At 37.3% G+C, this 23,088-nt stretch overlaps 4 protein-coding genes and 1 long non-coding RNA gene across 8 annotated transcripts; 2 read left to right on the forward strand and 3 right to left on the reverse strand.

Moving 5' to 3' along the window:
* The first annotated feature begins 250 nt into the window (after nt 1–250).
* Nucleotides 251–2,641, forward strand: LOC112189951 (cystinosin homolog). The gene is made up of 8 exons (XM_024329351.2): nt 251–762; nt 876–1,008; nt 1,322–1,411; nt 1,500–1,624; nt 1,767–1,809; nt 1,908–2,025; nt 2,145–2,194; nt 2,309–2,641. The coding sequence occupies exons 1-8, from the start codon at nt 644–646 to the stop codon at nt 2,471–2,473; spliced, it is 843 nt and encodes a 280-aa protein (XP_024185119.1). The 5' UTR covers nt 251–643; the 3' UTR covers nt 2,474–2,641.
* A 256-nt stretch (nt 2,642–2,897) lies between these two features.
* On the reverse strand, nt 2,898–6,749 carry LOC112189950 (protein WVD2-like 7). 2 transcript variants are annotated; one of them, XM_024329350.2, is made up of 9 exons: nt 6,447–6,749; nt 5,431–6,075; nt 4,808–5,344; nt 4,644–4,702; nt 4,472–4,549; nt 4,008–4,083; nt 3,842–3,886; nt 3,631–3,741; nt 2,898–3,465 (listed from the first exon to the last, which is right to left on the reverse strand). In XM_024329350.2, exons 1-9 carry the CDS (start codon nt 6,513–6,515, stop codon nt 3,256–3,258), a joined length of 1,830 nt encoding a protein of 609 aa, XP_024185118.1. In that variant the 5' UTR covers nt 6,516–6,749; the 3' UTR covers nt 2,898–3,255. The 2 variants fall into 2 exon arrangements, with proteins under 2 accessions (XP_024185118.1, XP_024185117.1); XM_024329349.2 differs by having other exon boundaries at nt 4,008–4,110.
* Nucleotides 6,750–7,663: 914 nt separating this feature from the next.
* LOC112187870 (peptidyl serine alpha-galactosyltransferase) lies at nt 7,664–12,780 on the reverse strand. Its single transcript, XM_024326826.2, has 8 exons — nt 12,325–12,780; nt 11,532–11,702; nt 10,937–11,180; nt 10,580–10,780; nt 9,762–10,243; nt 9,178–9,342; nt 8,775–9,018; nt 7,664–8,603 (listed from the first exon to the last, which is right to left on the reverse strand). The coding sequence occupies exons 1-8, from the start codon at nt 12,618–12,620 to the stop codon at nt 7,938–7,940; spliced, it is 2,469 nt and encodes an 822-aa protein (XP_024182594.1). The 5' UTR covers nt 12,621–12,780; the 3' UTR covers nt 7,664–7,937.
* Nucleotides 12,781–13,815: 1,035 nt separating this feature from the next.
* On the reverse strand, nt 13,816–16,184 carry LOC121051701. The gene is made up of 3 exons (XR_005806525.1): nt 15,639–16,184; nt 15,255–15,455; nt 13,816–14,878 (listed from the first exon to the last, which is right to left on the reverse strand). It is a non-coding gene; the product is annotated as an uncharacterized LOC121051701 (long non-coding RNA).
* Nucleotides 16,185–20,070: 3,886 nt separating this feature from the next.
* LOC112190782 lies at nt 20,071–22,912 on the forward strand. 3 transcript variants are annotated; one of them, XM_024330260.2, is made up of 9 exons: nt 20,071–20,416; nt 20,603–20,628; nt 20,781–20,856; nt 20,943–21,152; nt 21,683–21,805; nt 21,880–21,937; nt 22,036–22,112; nt 22,434–22,519; nt 22,602–22,912. In XM_024330260.2, exons 1-9 carry the CDS (start codon nt 20,309–20,311, stop codon nt 22,675–22,677), a joined length of 840 nt encoding a protein of 279 aa, XP_024186028.1. In that variant the 5' UTR covers nt 20,071–20,308; the 3' UTR covers nt 22,678–22,912. The 3 variants fall into 3 exon arrangements, with proteins under 3 accessions (XP_024186028.1, XP_024186027.1, XP_024186030.1); XM_024330259.2 differs by having other exon boundaries at nt 20,075–20,416; nt 22,431–22,519; XM_024330262.2 differs by having other exon boundaries at nt 20,301–20,416; nt 20,773–20,856; nt 22,431–22,519.
* The last annotated feature ends 176 nt before the right edge of the window (nt 22,913–23,088 follow it).

A 23,088-nucleotide genomic window follows, 5' to 3' on the forward strand; every position in this document is an offset into this window, starting at 1 on the left:
GAAATCTGGTGACAGAAATTTGTTGATTTGATGACCAAGGCATACGTGGGATCGCCCAATCTACCTCATGGGATCGGATTATCCACACGCCAATGGTTCACCAAAATGAATGAAATGACAAATATGCAAAGTATTTAACTGAATGAATATGGAATTGGAAATGACCTCAATTCGTACCCTCCAGATCATGGTGTTTGGGAATAGCCTAGTCATACAGCACAAGAAGATAGGCCAGTATTTATGAGGAAGTGAATGAACCTGCTCTAGGAAATCGCCCTTATTTCATTCACAAAACATACCCTTAAACCCTGCAACTCAATCTCTAATGCGAAGTGCTTAGCTAGATTTTTCCGGGGAGTTGCAAAAATGCTACCTTTTAATTATTTACTTCAAAAAGATGCAGTTACAGTAGAGGCCAAAACATGTCAGAGAAGACCAACAATCACTTGCAACATTATTTGAATGATTCATAAACCACAACCGGAAAAGGGTCAGTTACACCAAAGCTTATATAATATATAGTGAGAGGAAAAGGATCGGTTATACGAAAGCTTATATAATATATAGTGAGAGCTAGAAGAAAAGCACTCACCTCTCCTCCAAGAAGGTGTATATTTCACAGACTGATCAGAGAATCAGAGATATGACGTCGTGGAATTCAACTCCGATGGAAGTGACATACGAAGTTCTGGGATGGATAGCTTTCGTGTCTTGGTCCATCAGCTTCTACCCTCAAGTCATTTCGAATTTCCGGAGGAAAAGGTAGCTTGTTTATTTCAAAATGGTGTATCGGATATACAAAATAACTTTTGGTTATAGCTTGCTACTAGTTTTAATTTTAACGCAATTTTTTTTGTTCTGTTTGGTGGTATTAGTGTTGTGGGGTTGAACTTCGATTTCGTGGTACTGAATTTGACAAAGCATTCTTCATATCTGATCTACAATGCGACTCTCTACTTTAGCTCTGCAGTTCAGAAGCAGTACTTCCACAAGTATGGCTCCAAACAGGTATGTTTTGCAGCCCCATATTCTAGCTATATAAATTTAGAATTTTTTTTTCCCAAATACATAATGTTATATGATCTTTTTCATTCCTAAGTCAGGTCGTGTTCTTTGTTAACAAGGTATAATGTTGGAGATTGTAGAGTCTCACATCATAAAATATAAGGATCAATTGCATGCTGACATTAATTTTAGATCTCTTCACCTATTGCCAATTGATTTAGGATCTGATGAGTTGAAAATGAAAGGGGGGACTATAGTTTATTATCAAGCTAGATAGCTGATCGACATTTTTTCAATGTGTTATGTATATATGCAGATGATACCTGTGGCAGCGAATGATGTTGCATTCTCTACTCATGCTGTTTTATTGACCGCGCTGACCCTGATTCAAATTGCAGTCTATGAAGTAATTCTCTACTTTAGTTTTGATCCATCTGATTATTATTTTCCAAGTTTATGATTAGTGTTTCATATAATTTGACATATACATGCAGCGTGGAAATCAGAAGCTGTCGAAAATTTCCATTGGAATCGTTGTTGCTGTGTGGCTAGGTGGGGCGGTTTGCTTTTTCATAGCTTTGTCAAACCATTCTTGGCTTTGGCTCATTTCCGTTTTCAAGTAATTAAGATACATTATATAATATTTTTGAACAATATACTTGATCGATCCTTAACTTTGTGTTTAATACATTGTGATCAACCCTTCATTTTCGCTTGCTAATCATTGATGGCTTTCCTTCATTGCATGTGAAATATTGCAGCCTAATTCAAGTATGTATGACAGTCATCAAATACATTCCCCAGGTCAGTATTGACTTGGAACTCTCTAACTGCTCATATTATGGGGACTAATGCATTAGAATTGATAATGACCGTTTCGATCAAAATGATATCATATATAGGCAATCATGAACTTCATGCGGAAGAGCACAGATGGGTTCAGCATTGGCAATATTTTACTTGACTTTACCGGAGGCCTCACAAGTTATGCACAAATGGCTGTGCAGTCTATAGATCAACGTATGTTCATCCACCAATCGTCATCTATTCCTTGGCTAAATGATAGCAACTTCATCATACAATATTCATATCCTTCATTTTAAATTTGTTAATAATATAGTTTTGTGGCCCTTCTTCAGATTCTTGGGTGAACTTCTACGGAAATATAGGGAAGACACTTCTCTCTTTGGTATAGACATTTTGTTTCTATAATCATTTTCTCAAATTTTGTTCTACCTTTTCTTCTCTGAAATTGAATTGGTTATCATCAAATTGATGGTACATTTGCCTCGTATGTTTTCAGGTCTCGATATTCTTCGACCTTCTATTCATGTGTCAACATTTCCTGCTGTATCCTGCCAAGAAAGCACAGCAGATACCCCCCAACAGCAGTACCAGTGAGGAAAGAACCTGGCCTATTGGCAAATCTCCTGATCATCATTACCCAGCACCTCCGGGGAATGTATGAACCTTTGCTTGCTTGGTTCACCAACAAAGTGGTCGATTACTAATTAGTTTGTACGACTACTTTTATGAACTCCCAATTGATTTTACAGAACTTTGCTCATCTGATCAAACTGCTCATAACTTAATATTGTGCCGGAGTTGTGAGTTTGTGACTGCATTGATGTAGTAGTCTTTTTTCTTTCCTGGTTCTCCTGGGCTTATCTAGAGACCCTTGACTATTATAAAAGATATAAAAGAGGGTTAAGACTTGAATGATTCTTAGAGGCTAATACAGGGATATGGTTGATATATAATGGAGAATGCATGTGAAATTGCATATCGCAAGATAGATAAGGTTGGAGAAAACTCGAGTTGTGTTCTTTGTCATCCTCCATACATAGTATATGAAATGTTGCAGCCCGGCCAGTTTAATATGAACACATGAATTTAAATTTTAGAATCTCATTTTCGCAATCCTTAAAGTCAATTTCAAACACATAAATGCTCGTCGACAAAGAGTGGTGTGTAATACCTCCTAGTTTTCTTGCCAAATGAGGAGATGCCAGATCCTATATCCAAATGGCAAGCTTCCACATTATTGCTGGCTTCCACAACTAATACAAGTCCTAGACTGACAAAAACTATTAGTACAGGAAACTAAGAGATTTTACAGCGTAAAATTTATGTCTACAATACACTTCATACCACAAGCAAGAATATGCTCAAAATCATTATGCATCCTTGGTCTGGCAAATCCATTTTAGTATGAGGTGCCATCAGCCCTATCTCTAAAGTTGCTTAAGCTCAGGAGGACTGAATATTTGGAGATGTGTTCTCATGAACAGTCTTTAAGGCTCGTGTAATGAGAGAACAAGTTGGGGTTTCCTTATTCCTTCCTTGGATCTGTGCATGCTTGGAGCCACTACTCTTGATTGAAGGCTCATTAGGAGGTACAGAGATTGCGCCTCTTGGACTATGCTTTTTCCCTACTGTCTGTGAATTAGTCACCGGAACCTGTAGGAAGAAAGCATTTGATAAGATGCTTTCTGGTATTGTTCTCTACTACGTTGTTATTTCTAATATATGACTGATCTATAATGAGACCTGGAACTTGGTAAACATGGAACTGGAAGAGTATAGTTGTCACAGTCCACAATGTAGCATGAATAACTAACATACCTTCTTTACGTCATTGGGTGGTGCTTTTCTTTCTTTATAAAAATTGGGCAGTGGCCTGGCTTTGAAGCAAAGGCTTTGACGGAACTTTCGAATTTCTATTTCTGCTTTCTCCTGCTTAAAGGATGGAGATTAGTGTATCGACAAGTTGTAGTGAACAAACAAAAGATGACAAGGATTTAAAGATGTTTAGTGATGATTTAAGTCCTTTTACCTGCACTTGTTGTGCCTCATCAGCATTGAACTTTTCTTCGAGCTTCTGAAAGCAATGAAGTATTGACATCCATAAGTACTTTACACATATACAGTAGCTCGTACATAATAGATTTGATTATAGTTCGGGAACATATATCTAGAAAAGAACAAAAGCAAAGGCTTGCCTTCTTTCTACTTGCAGCTCGTTCTTCAGTTCTTAAGTTGAAAGAGGCAGATGAAAATGGGGATTGCGCTTTGTTTCTGCAGGCACTCAAAATTTTTGAGCAACTGGCCAAATTGGGAGACAAAAAATCATAAGAACTTAAAAGTCTCTTAACTCCACTCTAAAGGTTGAACCCATATAACCATTAAGTGAACTTACTTCCAGAATGTTTGAAATATAAATGAGTTGGCTTAAATACTAAGTTGGATCTATTTATGCTATAACTACATACAGTTTCAAAACAACATCCATGCAGAACTCAGCAATTTCATCTTTTGTGTACAAAAATGCATTATGACTAGTAAAATGTGCAATGGTTTCTATCTGATTTCATTATCAGTAATGGTTTAACTATGTAGTGGATATAAATGGGAAAATTTTATGAGAATACAGACAGGAAATGTATCCAAAAGAAAGTACACTTACTCTGTACGGATTGAGCGCCATTTGGGCCCAAACATTTTGGCTCCAGTGACTGATGACGGATAGCCTGGCGTTTTTGCCCTGTGATTCACAAAACAACAGAATCATCATAGTTAGTTTATCTTTTCAACATTGAAGAGATTGCCTGTTTGTTCCGTACATATTAGACAACTACCTTCTCTTTTCTGAACAAGGAGTTATTGAAGGATGCTTGTGCACCTCATTCTTAGATACCTGCAGCACCAAAGATAAAATTTCTTAGCATGCTTCACATTATTTGACAACATCTCAAAGTTTCAGAGATCATCTTGTAAATACACAAAGACATAAGGGAATCACCGTGGTTGGAGTTTTTGGAAGAGTTAGGCAATCTTTAGGTGTCTTGAAAGAACTTGTACCAACTCTTGAGTTCTCAATCTTTCTCATGACTGTTGAAGTAAACCTAGAGAGCTCTCTGATGGGTGTAAAACTGACCGACTTTTGAAGAGATTTTGGTGTAGATCTTTTCTTCTCCTCAGAAGCTGATGACAGCTTTTTATGTAATGGAGTGGCATTACCTTCCCTTCTTGGAAAACAAGAAGCTGTGGGTTTGGCTGGAGATGTTGGGGGTTTGGGTGCTTTGAGTAATGGAGTGGCATTACTTTCCCTCCTCGGAAAACAAGAAGCTGTGGGTTTGGATGGGGATGTTGGGGCCTTGGGTGCTTTTTGCAATGGAGTGGCATTACCTTCCCTTCTCGGAAAGCAAGAAGCTGTGGGTTTGGATGGAGAAGTTGGGGGCTTAGGTGCTTTGTGATACATTGATGATGACTTTGACGAAAAAAGAATTTTCTTCTTTTTTGCTGGTAATGAAGCTTCTTGATTAGAGCTGCGACTCTCCTGAAACAACAACAAAAATTCAGTTTCAGCAAATTTCTGTGGTAAAATGTTGCAAACCATGGTCAGAAACCAATGTTTTTTGTTACCTTTAACAGAGGCTTTTCCATCTGAAGTGTACCACTGTGTTCGAGCTCCATGACATTTTCCACCTTGTCGGTATCAGCATCTTGCATCGGGGTTGAAAGTTCAGCCACTGCAGAGTTCTCCTCCCAAACTGGGTATTCAGTAATAGGATGCACTCTTTCACAGTTCTCCATTTCAATGCTTGAGTTATACCCACTGGTATCCACAAGTACAGCTTCTTCTTCTCTCTGTGCGTCTTCAGCATTCTCTTCAGCTACTTTCACCATTTCAATGCTTTCGAATTTGTCCATTCCAACTTTCGAACGAAATCCATTTCGCTCCTTCACCTTCTCCCTTAGCTCCTGCTCACAGATCATGTACTTTGGGGGATCCGGGACCTCGGCTTGGGGTTTAGGTGGAGCAGCATTGTTGGATTTCGCAGCCGCATTTGCTTGTTCAAGCAAGGCCGCAGCTCGCTGAGCAGCAACCTTCTTGTAATGTGCCTCAAAGAAAGCCTTCTTCTGTGCAACTGAGCCGGGTTGAGCATACCTCTCAGCCTCTTCGACATATCGATTGTGAGAGAATGATGACCATTTCTCCCAAGCTAATGAATCTGTCATAAACCTCCCAAATGAAACCGAATGCCCAAGAGCATGAATTGGATTCCCCTGTAAACAATTCAAGTCACTCAAGTCATAAACAAACCAATCCCAAAACCCAAAAGTTAACTCAAAAACTGCAAAGCATACAATTTTAGGCCTCAATGCAACAAAAAATGGGTTCCCCTCTAAGCAATTCAAGTTTCCCTAGTGACCCAAAAGAGAAATCCCCAAATTCAAACTACCCACTAACTAAAAAACTGAAAAGCAATAATCTTTAAGCCCCAATTCGACATAAACTTAAGCAATTCAAGTTACCCCAGTTACCCAAAAGAGAAATCCCCAAATTCAAACTAACCCAGTAACTAAAACCCTAAAAAGCAATGATCTTTAGGCCCCGTGGAATCATAATTGAAATTAGGGTTTTTGGAATTACGAACCTCGATTGACTCATTGGGGATTCCTGAAGCGTAAGAGAAGGGCTGCATGAGACAGGTAGAGTCTCCCATAATTGAATTTCCTAATTGAGAGAAAAAGATCCAAACTTGGAAACCCTAAATTGCTAATAAATTATGAAACTAGACTTGCAATGCAATGTGGTCGTTTACATTTCGAATTTGAAATTCAAAACGAAAAAGTGGTTTTAGGGTAAAGTTTAGGCCTGCCCCTCAGGCCTTGGGGATTTTAGAGAGAGAAAGCTGAGAGAGAGAGAGAGAGAAGGACGAGAGTTCGGAGTCTGCAAAAATCAAAGTGGACAGGTGGGGTTTGCTTATAGGACCCACGTGTCCCAAAAGCCAAAGGAATCCTTCAACGGCTAAATTTAGCACAATTTGAAATTTGAAGTTGAACTAGTTTAGGTTCTGCACTCTCTCACTCTAGTCCTTACCTAGTACTTTTTTATAGCACAAGTTTGCTCCCCAAGTTGTTGGGAATGGAAGCAAAGATTGAATCTTGGGGGGCTTTTGATTAGGTGGTGGGTGGGTTAAGTGAGATTTTGTTTTTACTTAAGTTGAAGTATTGGATTGTTTTACAACATCTACCATGACAATTTTGGAGTATAGTATGCAATTGAGATCAGTGTGGGTAGAGAGATGTGAAGGTTTGAACAACTAGCAGTTACAACATTACTATTTGCCAACCTTAATACCTAATTGAAATACTAGACTTGTTTTGAATGGTTTGGTAAAGTTTCTAATTGGACCCACACATACTTTTTTCCCTATCAATTATTTTGATTTTGGTCAATTGGATGTGTTCCATTTCGGATGAAAAAGTCTTTGTTAGAAGAACAGATCACATGCACTGCCTATTTGATATCAAAAAAGTAAGTTATAATACTACATGTCACAAATTCACAAAAGGAATCTTAGTCTCAAAAAAAAAAAAAAATCACAGAAGGAATCGAGAAAATTTGAATATTATGTGCTAACTAATTTACTAAGGAAGCCATGGGATAGTTGTATTAAACTTATGACGCATTTCTGAAAAAACATGTATTATAGCAAGTCATTTTTGACACCGATTGGATCAAATTTGGATCCCCGGCAGAACCCATTTTTATCGAAAAATAGGGTCCCAAGACTCTTGGGTTGGATATTTAAGAATCATATAGAGCACAAATTAGAAAGTTGGGGAGAAAGCCTCCCACACCACATCAGAAGCCAGAGTGCAACTTGTAAGCATGTATATAACTTGATTATGAAACAAAGCAAATACAAATTGATATCGAAATGACTGGCTACACAGCCTCCTCTTCCTCTCCATGACACCCTATTTAACATTTTGTAATATTGTTAAAATAACTATTCTGATTGTCCTTTGGGAATGAAACTTGGTCTGGCCTAGTAACGTTCATGGTAAAGACAAACTTGGTCTCCTCTTAGCTTTAAAATAAGTACTGGCTACTGACCAGTTACCTCACAAAAATAATGTCATAATGGTACTTGTGAATGCCTATCACGTCCATTAATATCCATGAATCCTGAACCCGAATTTCGTCTCTTAACTCTATAACTTTTACCTCTTTTGCCTTTCCCTTTCCGACCAGAAAACAACACTGATGCGACTGTCAAGAAGCCCAAGCCACAGAATGCCCAGAAAGCAATAACCCAGAACCTGACAGAACTAAACATCCCATCTGTCTCGGTAGGTTCTGAAAGTTCCCGAGACTGATTCTTTTGCTCATGGTTGTCTTCTAGAACAGAAGTTACATTCATCTTGCCAAATTTCCTCGATATGACAACTTCGTCTGCTGCATCTGAGTTTGAGTTGGACAGGGAATTAGGATCAGGACACTTCCGCCTCACATGATGCAGCCGTAATGCTTCATTTAGTGTCTTGATGCATTCTATGCTAAGAAGATCCCTCTGCAGTATGTTATTGTCTGTCTGGTCAAGTGTTGAAGGGTCTGGTGGGTCTGGAAACTGAGCCCAGCACCTATTGACCACGTCAGTATTCCTCCAATTTGCCTTGTCAAAACTCCAGTTTCCAACTTTGTATTCCAAACCGTAGTGGAAAACTCTATATTTTATACCGGGTGAAGGAGTATATCCTGGGTATATCAGTATCTCACTGCTTATGCGATGCCTTAGTTTCAACTGCATAAAAGAAGATGGAACAGAATCACTATCAGTAGCAAGGAAACCCTTCTTTCTTTGATACATACCCACAAAGCATGGTCTCTTATGCCAGATCTAATGGGAACCTAAGGCACACAGAGTTGCAAGAAAAATACAGACATTCTTCTATATAGAGTATAAACAATTTACCTCTGCCGCACCAAATGAGTAACCATACATCTCACTTATCCAACCAGATGAATATATATCTCCAGTAATATTTGTGGCATAATGAGCTCTGTCTGCCCGGACTTCCTCGGTTTTATGCAACCATAGTAAAGCAAATTGACGAAGATCATCTATATGCATGATGATTACACCCCCAACCTTGTCACAGGCTTCCGGATGGCTCGTATGAAGCTTTGCGAGTACATTGTCACAGCCAATAAGATAGCTAGCATATGCAGAGATTATGAACATAAGTCCTTGTATTGATTATGATCTAGAAATGTTCACTCCAGAACACATAAAAAGACATGCACAAAATTAGAGAAAGAACTGCATCCAAACGCAGAATTACATGTGACTTAGAAATAGGAAACATCAGCCTTACTCATAGGGAGTTGAAACTGGTTGGCCACGTGCTGCTTTGAATTCCCATGGTGTAATTGGGCCTCTCATAATCATATCAGCATCAAGAATCACTATGTACTCTGCGTCAGTATCTACATGATTCAGCCAATGAAGGACTGCAGCTGGTTTGTTAATTGCCGGATACCTGATAGAAAGAACAAATAATCAGCTTTACCTCTGTCATGGGTTGGAATACGTATTGGAGTTATCAATTTATGTTAACTCCCCAGAAATATTTTGATAGATTAATCAAGAATCCTCCCCAAGCCCCCCTCCCAAAATAAAAATAAATAAATAAATCAGATACATGGGATTTTCCTGGAAGGGATACTTCAAGAAAGTCCTGGCTGAATATGTGACAGACATCAAACAGTTTCAAAGCATTTAACAGAAGATACTTCAAAAAATGTCTTGGAAAGAATCGGATGGTAGAGCTAAATTGATCAAATGATAACTAACACTAAGTAGCCAGGCAAGTAAGGTAAAGGATGAATTTTCAAGTAAATCATTTGTTGAACCCACATCCTGGGAGAAGGAAAGAGGATATTAGAAGAATAGAATTACCAATCGCCTGTTAATGGATGTCGGCTCATGGAAGGAACATAATGTGTTGGGGCCAGATCATGGCCAGTATATTGCTTCAGGTCTTCATCAGTACAGCTGAGTAATCGCGTGATATTTCCAGGCTGTCCACTGAGGTGAAAACTGTGGACAAGTCCAACAGTTTGCCAATCGAAGTAAGGGGTGCATTCTGTGGAAAATAAAGTGTGGATTTTTGGATATGGCTTCACAGGTTCATCTACAACCTGCTGCTGTACAGCCTGTACCTTCTCCTCAATTCCTAAAGTGGCAGCAGTCAGCTGTTTTGGTCGAGTCAGCTCAGCAAAAGTTTTGCTTTTCAGAAAGCTCATGTATTTTGACCACTTTGGCTTAGGGCAACCATTTGCTGCATGTTGAAGTAAAAGTCCCTCATTCAAAGTGTTAATGCACTCTAGATTCAAAAAGAGACCTCGCCTTTTATGTGCATCTGGCTCCATCAGTTTAACCTGGAAAAAAGAAATAATGTTCTATTTTACCCACATACCAATATGTAGACCTTGAACATGATTCTCTATGTGCATGATTTTGAAATTTCTTAAATCAAAACCTCAGGATGTTTGGTTCAGCCTCAATTCACATGTATACCATATACAAATATCAAAATGGACTCTTCATACTACTAATTATGCCTATCTAAAGGGAGCCAATGATGAAATCTTAGCACAGGGATTGACGGATGCAAACATACCTCATTAAAGAAATCTGCAGGCTTCTCTTTAATGAAACGGAGTTTCCAATAATAAAGTGAATAATTATTTGTCTATTGGATTCAGAACGCATACCTCTTTTGGATAAGGAGGTTCAGGAAAGAGACGGCCGCAGTCATAAACAATACCATCTTCATGGTTATCTAATTTACTAAAGGACCAATTTCCCACGCTAAATGGCAAGCCATAGTGAAGAAGAATAGGCACAACACCCTCTTGTGGAATATATCCTGGATAGATCATCAAGTTATCATTTATTTTGTGCCGAAGACCAACCTAGAAAAACAAATAACATTACCAATTAAAAAAAAGCACCAAGAAAAGAAACTCCATGATTATCAGTGTGAGGTGGCCTTGTGAATTTGTGATAGATCCTATGGTTATCAGGAAACAAAAGAAAATGCTTAGAAGAGATTAAACAAAGTAAATTACCTCTGCTGCACCAAAAGAGTATCCATACATCTCACTGATCCATCCGCTTGAATAAATGTCACCAGTTATATTAGTTCCCCAGTGAGCTCTATCTTCTCGCACTTCTTCTGTTTTCGAAAGCCACATAGGTGCCAATGCTCGAAGATCATCTATATGCATTGCTAAAAGCCCACCAACTTTATCACAAAATTCTGGGTGCTTTGTATGCAATTGAGCCAGAATATTATTGCATCCAATCAAATACCTGAAGGAGAAATTAATTAAATGAATATACACTGATAGCCACAATTCCTACAGGCAGAAAGAATAATATGAAGTGCAAAATATATTTACAGCTTATAAAAGACTTGGGACAAAAGGTTCACAAAACATAATTTAATTGCCAGAAAAGAAATCTCTCCACTCATAAATTTTGACAAGGATTTGTAGAGTTCATGTGAGTGATTGACCAAGAAAAAGCTCAGTATGCTCGAGGCATTGGCTACATCGATAATTTCCAAGGCATACATAAATCATAATTGTCTTTTATGTCGAAACTTGGTTGCTCAGCTTTAGTGTTGTATGTTTTAGAGGAAAGGAAAAAGTAAGTAAATACCCATAATATGCTGCCACAGCATAGCCTTTCTCGGCACCAAGTTCCCAAGGAACAATCGGCCCCCGTATGATCATGTCTGCATCCAGTATCACAACCCAATCAACATTCTTAGCTTCTTTACTATGCTTAAGCCAGTGCACAACTCCAGCAGGTTTGTTAATGGCAGGATACCTGCAAAGTGAAGCAATAACATTTAGTTACTTTTTTCCCTTTTCCGCATCAAGGAAAAACAGAGTTCATGACAACTATCTACGGTGTAATTAACCCATAGCTGAACGAAAGCACTCTCGGATACCAACACAATATCACTTCTTACACCACAATATTTCTTCTGTACGTGATTACTCATAGTAACATAATACCTTCTTAAACCACTTTACCTACTTAATAACTTAAAATTTGCTTTATTATGGCTACACTAATCTCCAATGTAACAAACCAACCACGCTAGAAAATCATCGTCATGTTAATCACAGCAACCACATCAGGCTCTAAACATTGGTAACCTCAACTTAAAAAGCAAGGAACAGCACTCGACTTTGTACACTCATTCTCTATCTGATTCTTCATAGTAATACAACATCTTCTTTCTTACACCACCTACACTAATCTTCAATGTCACAGCTAAAAAGTTTCCGACTTTACAAACCCACAAACACAAAAGTTCAGTTCTTTGCAATAACACTACACAATTGAACTCACAAAATAACCCATCAACACATGAAGCAACAATCAAACCACAGACCCAGAATTCAAAACCCAAAATCAAACAGAATTGCAATGCAAGACTAACCAGTCACCAGTCTTTGGGTGCCTACTCATAGAAGGCACCTCAAAAGTTGGAGCCAAATGCATCCCTCTGTACTTCTTCTTCTCCTCGTCGGTGCAGCTGAGCAGTCGGGTAATCGGGCCGGGTTGCCGGGCCTTCCTGAAGCTGTGCATCAGGCCCACAGTCTGCCAGTCGAAGTAGTCCTGACACTCCACGGAGAACAGAGTATGGACCCTCCGACCCGGTGGCATACCCGGCTCGCCATTAACACACAAACCCAGAAGCACCAGAAGCACCAATGATAACAAGCCACCCATCATTGTAGAGATGAATTTCAAGCCCAGAATGGAAAAGGGTGTTGCCTCAGAGATCTCAATCTCATGGCTGTGAAGTCAAGATCAGAGCTTTTTTTGTTGTGTAATGGAATTGTCAACGTCGGGAGAACATGGAATTGTTTTTGGGATTTTTACAAATGGGGGATAATATAATAATATTGAATATATCCAAAAAAAAGATAATATAATAATATTGAAGGGAGATTAAATTAGGTAGTAGTGTAGTACCAGTTGGTAGCATGGTTTAATGGACTTGTTCCTTGATGAACACAAAGGACACGAGTTGTTGCTGGAAGAAGATCCACTATTGCAGCTGAACTGCCATTTTGTTTCTACCATGTTTCTATGTTTTTGGTAAATTACTAGAAAGTGAAAAATACTAGCGATCTTGTTAACCAACCTTCCTAAGTTAAAGAGTTTATTTCACGACCCAACTTGTAGAAAATCTCATCGTTTAGAAGTCAATAAGAGTGGAGATCATTTGGTAATTGGAAGACATGAAATAAATGAACATCTTGACATAAAATGAACTTGTTATCAAGGCGGTTAATTTGGTTGATACTTTTTTATAGTAAGTCAGTAACAAAAAGTAGGAACACTTATAAAAGAAAAATAAGGTAAGAACAAAAGATTAGTGAGAAACATTTTTTTTATTATAATGAGAAGTTGTTTATAATACTTTGGAATAATGAAACTTTAGAGCCATAATGGTTAAATTAGCTCGTTAAATGAGTTATTTTTCAATCTAACTATTTTTTACTTTAAAATTTTAATATTTCAAAATTGAACATGTGGTATACCATGACTCTGTTTTTAGATGCTACTTTTGGACAAACATCATCTCATCATATACACATCACGAAGATAGTAGCCTCTAATTGTACATAGTAAACACGAAAATTAAACAAAAATACCAAATTAGCGTTGGAATTTGGTAACAAAAAGTAGGAGCAAACTCTTAGTGAGAAAGATTGCTAACACTCTTTTTATTGAAATAAATTGTTATTTATAATACTTTGGAGTATTAAAATTTTAGAACCAGAGCAGTTGAAATAGCTCGTTGGATGAGTCATACTAGAAAACAATTTCAATCTAATGGTTCCTGTTTTAAAATTTCAATACTTTAGAATATCATTAAATTTTTTATTAAAAGTAAAACTTGTATTATTGATTCGCTACTTGAAAAGTGAAACAGTGACATTTCAGTTTTGTGAATATTCAAAATTGAACATGTGATGTAGCATGACTCCTTTTTTAGATGCTTTTTCTAGACAGCAGCCTAATTCCCCTCTAAGATAGTAGCTGCCTAATCTTCTTCTCAGAAAAATTAATGTTATATTTTACCCAGTTGAACGGAATCCTCTATGTGCACGATTTTGAGATATCTTAGATCAAAACCTCAGGATGTATGGTTCAGCCTCAATTCACGTGTATATTATAAAATGACTTACAAAAAGTAGAGAGTAGCCTAATTCCCCTCTAATCTAGTAGCTGCCTAATCTTCTTCTCAAAAAGAAGAAGATATAGAGAGTAGCCTAATTCCCCTCTAATCTAGTAGCTGCCTAATCTTCTTCTTTTATCTTCTTCTCAAAAAGAAGAAGATAGTAGCGCCTAATCATACATAGTAATGACGAAAATAAAAGAGATTCCGGGCCGGGGAGGTTGTTTGAAAAAGTTGGGCCAGGGGACACCCAAATCCCAAGCAAAGGCTGACCCGAAGTAATTCGGGTGCTCTACGTGGCATGTGTTGATTGGCTGCTGGGGGGTGGAGGCGGCAGCGTGGTCTTCTTTGACACAGAGACACAAGACCTCCACAGCTAGTGGAGATGTAGAACGGAGACCCCAGAGCCTGTTTTAGTTCTTTATTGATCATATAGTTTTCAGACTTGGTTGCTTCTCTGTTTTTCTCTCACAGAATTTTGAGGAATTTGCAACCACAAGGTAGGAAATTTACAATGTTAAAAAAATAATGTGCGAATTTTTGCATATGGCTTTCGCAGGTTCATCCATAGCCTGCTGCATGCTGTACAGCCTGTACCTTCTCCTCAATAGGTCAGCTGTTTTGATTGAGTCAGCTCAGCAAAAATTTTGCTTTCCATAAAGCCCATGTATTTTAAGCACCTTGGCTTAGGGCAACGATTTGCTGCATGTTGAAGTAAAAGTCCCTCATTCAAAGTGTTAATGCACTCTACATTCAAAAAAATACCCGACCTTTTATGTGCATCTGGTTCCATCAGTCTAATCTGGAAAAAAAATTAATTAATGTTATATTTTACCCAGTTGAACGGAATCCTCTATGTGCATGATTTTGAGATATCTTAGATCAAAACCTCAGGATGTATGGTTCAGCCTCAATTCACGTGTATATTATAAAATGACTTGTAGTGCATAAAAATACTAGAATGGACTTTCCATAGTCTATACTACTAATTAGCTAGGGGCTATCTAAACTAAAGGGTGCCTGTCTAAACTAAAGGGTGCCTGTGATGACATATTAGCACAGGGATTGACTAATGCAAACACAGTTCATGAAAGAAACGTGCAGGCTTCTCCTTAATCAAAGAGAGTTTCCAATACTAAAGAGAATACTTATTTGTCTATTGGACTCGGAACACATACCTCTTTTGGATAAGAAGGCCAGTTCAGGAAAGCGACGGCCACAGTCATAAACAATACCATCTTGACGGTGATCGAATTTACTAAAGGACCAATTTCCGACGCTAAATGGCAAGCCATAGTGAAGAAGAATAGGCACAACACCCTCTTGTGGAATATATCCTGGATAGATCATCATTTTGTGCCGAAGAGTCGAAGACCAACCTAAGAAAACAGATAACCATACCAATTAAAAAAGAAAAAGCACCAAGCTTTAAAAAAAAAAAAAAAAAGCGCACCAAGAAAAGAAGCTCTATGATTAAGGTGGCGTTGTGAATTTATGATCAATCCTATGGTTACCAGGAAACAAAAGAACATAGTTAGAAGAGATTAAACAAAGAAAATGACCTCTGCTGCACCAAAAGAGTATCCATACATCTCACTGATCCATCCGCGCGCTTCCATAAATGTCACCATGCCCAGTTATATATATTAGTTCCCCAGTGAGCTCTATCTTCTCGCACGTACTTCTTCTGTTTTCGAAAGCCACATAGGTGCCAATGCTCGAACATACATCATCTATATGCATTGCTAAGAGCCCACCAAATCTATCACAAAGTTCTGGATGCTTTGTATGCAATTGATCAGGCAGAATGTTATTGCATTCAACCAAATACCTGAAGGAGAAATTAATTAAATGATTATACACTGACACCCACAATTCCATATAATATGGTTCTGTGGGTATTCATTGATAGTGACCATCCTTGGGCCGCACATGGTGCCATAGGCACGTTGCCAATCATTAACCCCAAGTAGGACATGCATCAGCTGGTCCCAGGACTTTCTCTCTCAGCATCAGCATCAGCCATCAGCATCAGTTAATGGACTTGTTCGTCTTTCCTTCTTCCGGGGGAATTCATTATAGACCTAATTCCTATAAAATTTAATGAAAAAAACCCATCAATTTTTTTTTTTCAATCTACACCCAATTATGTCAATTATGATAAAATATTGTCTTTCTTGTTTTTTTTCTTCTGAAAATTACACATATTGCCACTATTTAAATCTGATAAACATAAGTCAACTAGCAAGTAGTAAGATTAACGTTCTCTTTAAATACCTTAATTGTAGATTTTTTTTTTATTAGTTCCATTAATCCAACAATTTTCCTATACTCATCATCATGGCTAGAATTATGGAGTTTTTCTTTGCACATTTTTAAATTCAATTGTTTTATAGATTTAAATGAATTTAGAATGGGAGATTCTATTCATATCTCTAAAATTGGTATTTGTACCTCTCTCTTTTTCTAAATTATAGTTGACTTTGTTAACTCATGTCAAATTACCAATAACGACACAAAAGAGGAATATTTTTTTTTAACCCCACCCCACCCCTCCCATCCCATGATGTCGGTGAGGTCTGAAACTGTAACATCCACAATATCGGTTATCCTCGATAACCAATAGGTCACAACTCATAGACAAAAAAAAAGAAAAAAAAGTCTCTTCTTACCTTTACAAACAGTATGTTTCGATGAGGCAATTCACAAAATCTAAGCTGTGCATTGCCTATTATATTGCTGCTTGTGCTTTTTTTCCAACTCGAAGCAATTAGTAAATATGTGTTTCTCTCCAAGCTAAGGAGCATTATGTTGGACCGGCTTTGGAACACCATGACCACTTTTAGTACGAGCATCTATACCGACTGTACGTAAATCATAATTAAGTGATGAAAACTTTGTATCCAAAAACTCAGTTCAATTAAAAATTTTGAGAATTGGGAGTAATATCTAAACATCTTAGATAGCAGTATACCAATGTGCTTCTATATTCAATTGATTTAATGAAAAATACTGTATTGACTACCAGCTAGAGATTTTTTATTTATTTAATTATTTTTTGTGTGCAGCTTACTTGTATGAAGGGTAAAACAGGAATTGTGAAATTTTCAAAAATTGAATGAGGTTCGACTACTGATTTTGGAGGTATGAACATAACGTAAAAGAATAAGTTTTTATTGATTCGTTGTGGGAAAGTTAGAGAGGTCTAGATAGCAAATTGGTCTATAAAAGTAAGTTGGAGGTCTATTAAGTTGAGATGTCCAAATGCCAACTTTGGAGGTATGAATAAAAGCTCTCATTTGGAATTTACTTTTTGGCAATTTAAACTTTCTATTTTAAAGGTAGATTTTGTGTTCTAAAACTAAACAAATTAGTATTAGTTGTTCTTATTTGTTGTGTTTTGCAACACAACTCTAGATTTATGTTTTTCATCCATGCATTTACTTGCAACTTGACTTAAAGGTAGAGGCTTAAGTTTTTAACCTATCTAATACAATTTTTTTTCCTAATTACAACCTAAAGATTAAACGCGTATGTTTAACTAACCTCAATTATAGGAATTTTCATATCAACCTATGATTCATTTTTCACATCAACCTCTTTCTTAGGTATTCTATATATTTCTCAAAAAAAAAAAAAAAAAAAGGTATTCTATATATCATTGCGATTTGACCATATTTTTTAGGTTGAATCTCTAACTTATCCTTATATGCATACACCTATCTATTAGGTAACAATTGGGAATGAACAACCATCAAATTAATATGATAATATACAAAATGAAAAGTTCAAACTTAGAACAAGATACTTTACCACAAGATACAAGGCAGAATGATGAAAAAAGAAAAGATTTGAAAAAACTAAATCTAATGAAGAACATACCTTATTAGTAGGTACCACACTTTTGAAAGCCAAAAATTAGAAAGAGAATATGATCACGAATGTATAGGTGATGCACAAGTTTGCAACAATAATTTGAAATTTTTTCTTACTTCTTTCTTCTAGTCTTACGGAACATGAACTAGTATCTCTATAGTTTGAAATCATGGTGCTATATATAAAAGTTTTGGAAAAAAAAATTGAAATCAAAGCATGCACGAATTAAGCCATATGATTAACTCTTTCCATATGACCTTCTACAAACTATTAAAGGGTATAATGGGAACACAAAAGTGGCTGAAGATTGTATTAATTGAACAATCTACTCAGTAAGGAATGTTTCATGATGTACGTGGATTGGGTGTAGATTGAAAAGAAAAAGTGATTGGGTTTTGACCTAATAAATCATTGTAAAATTGGGTTAACGTTTAAAACTAATTTTCTCTTTTTTGGTTACAGTGGACTTGTACTTTTTCATGAACACAAAGGACATGAATAGCTACTGGAAGAAGATCCACTATTGTAGTTGAACTGGCATTGAGTTTTTGGTAAATTACTAAAAGCTAAAATACTAGCAATCTTGTTCACCAACTTTCCCAAGTTATTGTTTGGCTCCAGTTTTGTTGCAGCTGGTCAACAATCTCTTTTCTGCTCGAGCGTGCCAGCACCGTTCTAGTGAGTTTGTCGGGGGTGTCCCTTGACCTGACTTCTTTTGAGCGATTGTCAACGAAGAGAGCACCAACCTCGTCGCGGGATTCTTTGTGCCTCGTGGTGAGGATGTTTGCTAAGATTCTTCAAAATCACACAATCGATACTCGACGTCGTAAATCGAGCAGAGTGAAAATCACTGGGAAGTGGGGAGAACTTGCTAAAGCGTGACTTTAGCTTGGCTAGTTTACGAGGGCGTTACCCTTGCTTGGCTGGTTCCGTAACCGTTGTGGTCGCGGTACTATAGTCGGCTCCTGAGGAGACTAGGACCGAAGCACGTTGACAGAGGGTTTGGTGGCACTGATAGTTGACTCCTGAGGATTCTGGGACTGGAGTGTGGTCACTGGTAAGAGAAAGAGAGGGGTTGCTCTAGAGAGGCTTGGATAATCGTAGAGATTAGTTGATGAATTGTGTCTTGTTACTTCGTCGTAGCCTCTATATATAGGCTACCAAGCCATAGTGGTTGGCTTTAAACAAATCATGATGGGTTAAGCACTTAAGCACTAATGGAATTGTTAGGTTTAAGCACTTTAACACTAACTGAATTGTTAGGTTTAAGCACTTAAACACTAATGAAATTGTTAGGTGTAAGCACTTAAACACTAATGGAAGTGTGATAGGTTTTCCAATTAAGCCACCATAAAATGTAGTTGAATGCTTCCCCACGTAAATGTCATATTCTTTAATTGAATGGAGTATGAATATTTGCATCCTTGCAGCTTGCATAATCTTCCATAATTCTGCATGTAGACTTTATTTAGCCTCCTAATAAGATATTTCGAACTTGTCGACAATATATAGCTTGAGTCACTGACATTGGCTCAATTTCTCCAATACACGCCTTGTCAGGTCAAAATGCTTATTTTGGGTTCAAACAGTTATATTTCAAATCACAGTGTTATTTTATTTCACGAATTAATTTATTTCTATCTTATCGTTTAAAGATTATATCCGCAAAAAATCCACCAGAGTGGAGATTATTTGGTAATTAAAACATATGAAATAAATGAACATGTTATCAAAGTGATCGATTTGCTTGATACTTTCTTTTTTTTTGAGAAATAATTTGCTTGATACTTTCTAATAGCAACAAAAGAAGGAACACTTAAAAAAAAAAAAAACTTAGAGAGAAAGATTGCTAATACTCTTTTTACTATAATGAAGTGATGTTTATAGTATTTTCGAGTATTAAAATTTCTAAATCAAAACAATTAAATTATCTCGTTGAATGAGTTATATTACTAACAAATTAACAATTTTCAGTCTAACGAATCCTGACTTCAAAATATTATAAATATTAAATTGAATATGTAATGAACCACGACTCTTTTTTCATATGCTACTTTTAGACGGTCATCACTTCGATGCGAACTGCTATAACAAAAATACCAAAAATTCCGACGCCAATTCCAGTCCAAGAGATTCCGGGTCGGGGTGGTTGTTTGAAAAAGTTGGGCCAGGGGAGGCCCAAATCCCCAGCAAAGGGTGACCCGAAGTATGCCTGGTGCTCTACGTGGCAGGTGTTGATTGGCGGTTGGGGCGTGTAGGCGGCAGCCTGGGTCTTCTTTGACACAAAGACAAGAGTCCAGAGCTAGTGGAGATGTAGAACGGAGTTTAGTTTAGTTTGTTGATGCGAACTTAGAAGATGAAGAAGGAATGGTGTAAACCCAAATGGGTTTCTCTTCTGTTCCTCTGTTTCTCACTATCTCTGCAATTTACTACTGTTTCTCCTCTGTCTCTGCCAACAGATCAGGTAACCTTCATCAGCTACTTTTGCTTTGTGTCGTTTAGTTGAACTAGAATTCACCGAACAAACCCATGCAATCAAAACTTATTAAGAACACAATGACCGTTTTAGTTCTTTGTTGATCATATAGTTTTCAAACTTGGTTGCTTCTGTGATTCAATATGACCCTCGTTCTCTGTTTTTCTCTTACAGAACTATGAGGAATTTGCAACCACAAGGTAGGAAATTTACAATGTTGAACATTTATATGCATTCAGATAGTTTTTTTTTTTGTTTTTTTTTTTTTGAGTTGGGTCATAAAATGTTGAAATTCTAAACCTTTATCTATAATTCTGTAACTGATACTCCAAATGGATGTATAGGACTTTTAGGGGGAGGCATCGGATATGCCCGAGGTACATTGTTCGAGAGAAAGGAGTAAGGCAGCATGGAAAGTAATTGAGGAGGTATTCGAAGGAGATCATGCATATATCCTTTTCTGATTACTGCCATTAAACTAGCGTTTTCACTGATATCTGTTTTGGGATTGCAGTATTTAATGCCCTATGTAGAGAAAGAGCGGTATCAGATTCCGAGAACGTGTAGGCTGCACCCTGATAATGATCTGTACAGAGATCAGGAACAGCACAAAATCCGAATAGATATATATGAATGGCAGTGTGGATACTGTAAGAAGAGATTTTACGAGGAGAAGTTTCTTGACAAGCATTTTGACAACAGGCATCACAATTTGCTGAATGTGGTAGGTTCCATCTGGTCTTATGCTTTCATGTTTGTTCCTTTCCTCCGTTTTTTTTCTCTCCTGGCGGTGATAATGATGACTAGGTCTTGTATCAATAACTAATTCTTATTTCATGGTATCAAGTATCAACTAAACTAACTTGCATTACATAATGGAGCTTAGCTTGGGAATATAAGGGAAAGAGAGCACGACTCTATGCTGTTATACATGAACTTGGTATGCATGATTTACGAATGTAGGTTAGGTTCATCAACCTCAGATTTTGTGACCTTGTGTTCCACCTTAATATCTTGTGATGAAAATGCTGTTTCATAGGTTTGCTTCATCCCCAGAATTAAATCATTTGTGAAAGTCTAAAAAAAAATTCCTTTAATTTCAGCCGATGCTTTCTCACTGTATACTTAAGCTCCTTTCCTAGCTTATTGCATTAAACTATTTGTTTATAATTGAATTCCTCATTGAGAATGCAACCCTTTTGTAGCCTAAATGGTCCATTGCTAATGAACACATGTTATCTCTTGCTCAATCAGAGTCATAGTAGGTGCTTAGCAGATGTCTGTGGTGCGTTGCACTGTGATGTTGCAATGGGTGCTGCCCCACACAAGACCAAGTGCAATCCTGCTGCTGCTGCACGGAATAAACATCTGTGTGAGGTTGCATCTTAATGAGGTCTTATGCATTTAGATTTCAGCATTCATTGTATTCATGAATTCTCCATCATACACAGGGTCTAGCGGATAGTTGTTTTCCAGTCAATCAGGGTCCTTCAGCAAACCGTTTACATGGTACTTCATATCTTTCTCTATGATAATTACAAAAGCTGTAACAAGTTATTTATCTTTTCTTATGAACTTTTCTTGATTTTTTTTTTGTTTAATGCCAGAATTCTTTTTACGCCAATTCTGTGATGCCCTCACTTGCACTGGACGCCAGAAACCATTCTCTCAAGGACGCAAGAAGGTGTAGTTTCACTATGACCTGTTATCGAGTGTTCTGTATATTTATTTGCATGCTTACATTATAGTTTTTAGTGGATCGATGCTTTACTGATGGAAGTCATGTTAGGGGCATGGTATGCTTTGTTGTAAAGCATCTTTTTTTAATTATTTAGAAAAATTACGCAAATTAGTCATTAGACATGTGTTTATTGATGGTCTTCTGAGGGAGGCATTTTAGGCAAACCATGGTCCATTACAAAATGAATCGTGCGCCTACTGTGTTCAAGACTTGATACTCTAGGTCCTTATTGATTGTATCCCTTGTTTGTCAAATGTGCAGAGGAGGATGAGTATATCTTACATTGTTATTTCTGTTCTGACTTTGATGCTGCTCCTCCTTTACTATACTTATCTTTACATCTACAGAAGGTATATCTATATTTAAACTTCCTTGTCTGTTCCAGTTATATCTTCTTTTCTATAAGTTTCACAAATGGTTTTTCTGTGACAGTGGAATTAAAAGGGGAACTCAAGACCTGAAACGAGTCTCACTTACGCAGAGTGGAAGGAAGAAAAAGCCCTCTTAGTTGTTACAGTTCTTCATTAAAAGGAGTCTGCATTCTATCGCAGTGACCAGCAAATGCCGTGTTGTTCCATAATTTTTTTGTATTTTGAGCATTCACTGTTAATTCATTGTAGATTTAGAGGAAGCACAAATTTGTTAATGAGAATGACTGAAAGTTGTTAGTTGATCAGAGAACCTCTTTGTAAAATTAAAGCATTCAGACATGCAATTGATGATACCATACCGCCCCTTCATCACCTGACTATCATTGTCTAGGGTTTTTGGCATAAATTATGAATGGGTTATTTATTTTGAGCAACTAAAGCAAAGTCGAAAATCATATGAGGACAATGCATCGTCGGTCAACTTGTTTACAAGTACATTGCAGTAGCATAGTAGTTTGTAAGGCAAGCAAAATATCAATGTTGATATC

Source organism: Rosa chinensis, chromosome 2, assembly GCF_002994745.2.
Source record: "Rosa chinensis cultivar Old Blush chromosome 2, RchiOBHm-V2, whole genome shotgun sequence".
Taxonomy (NCBI): Eukaryota; Viridiplantae; Streptophyta; class Magnoliopsida; order Rosales; family Rosaceae; genus Rosa; species Rosa chinensis.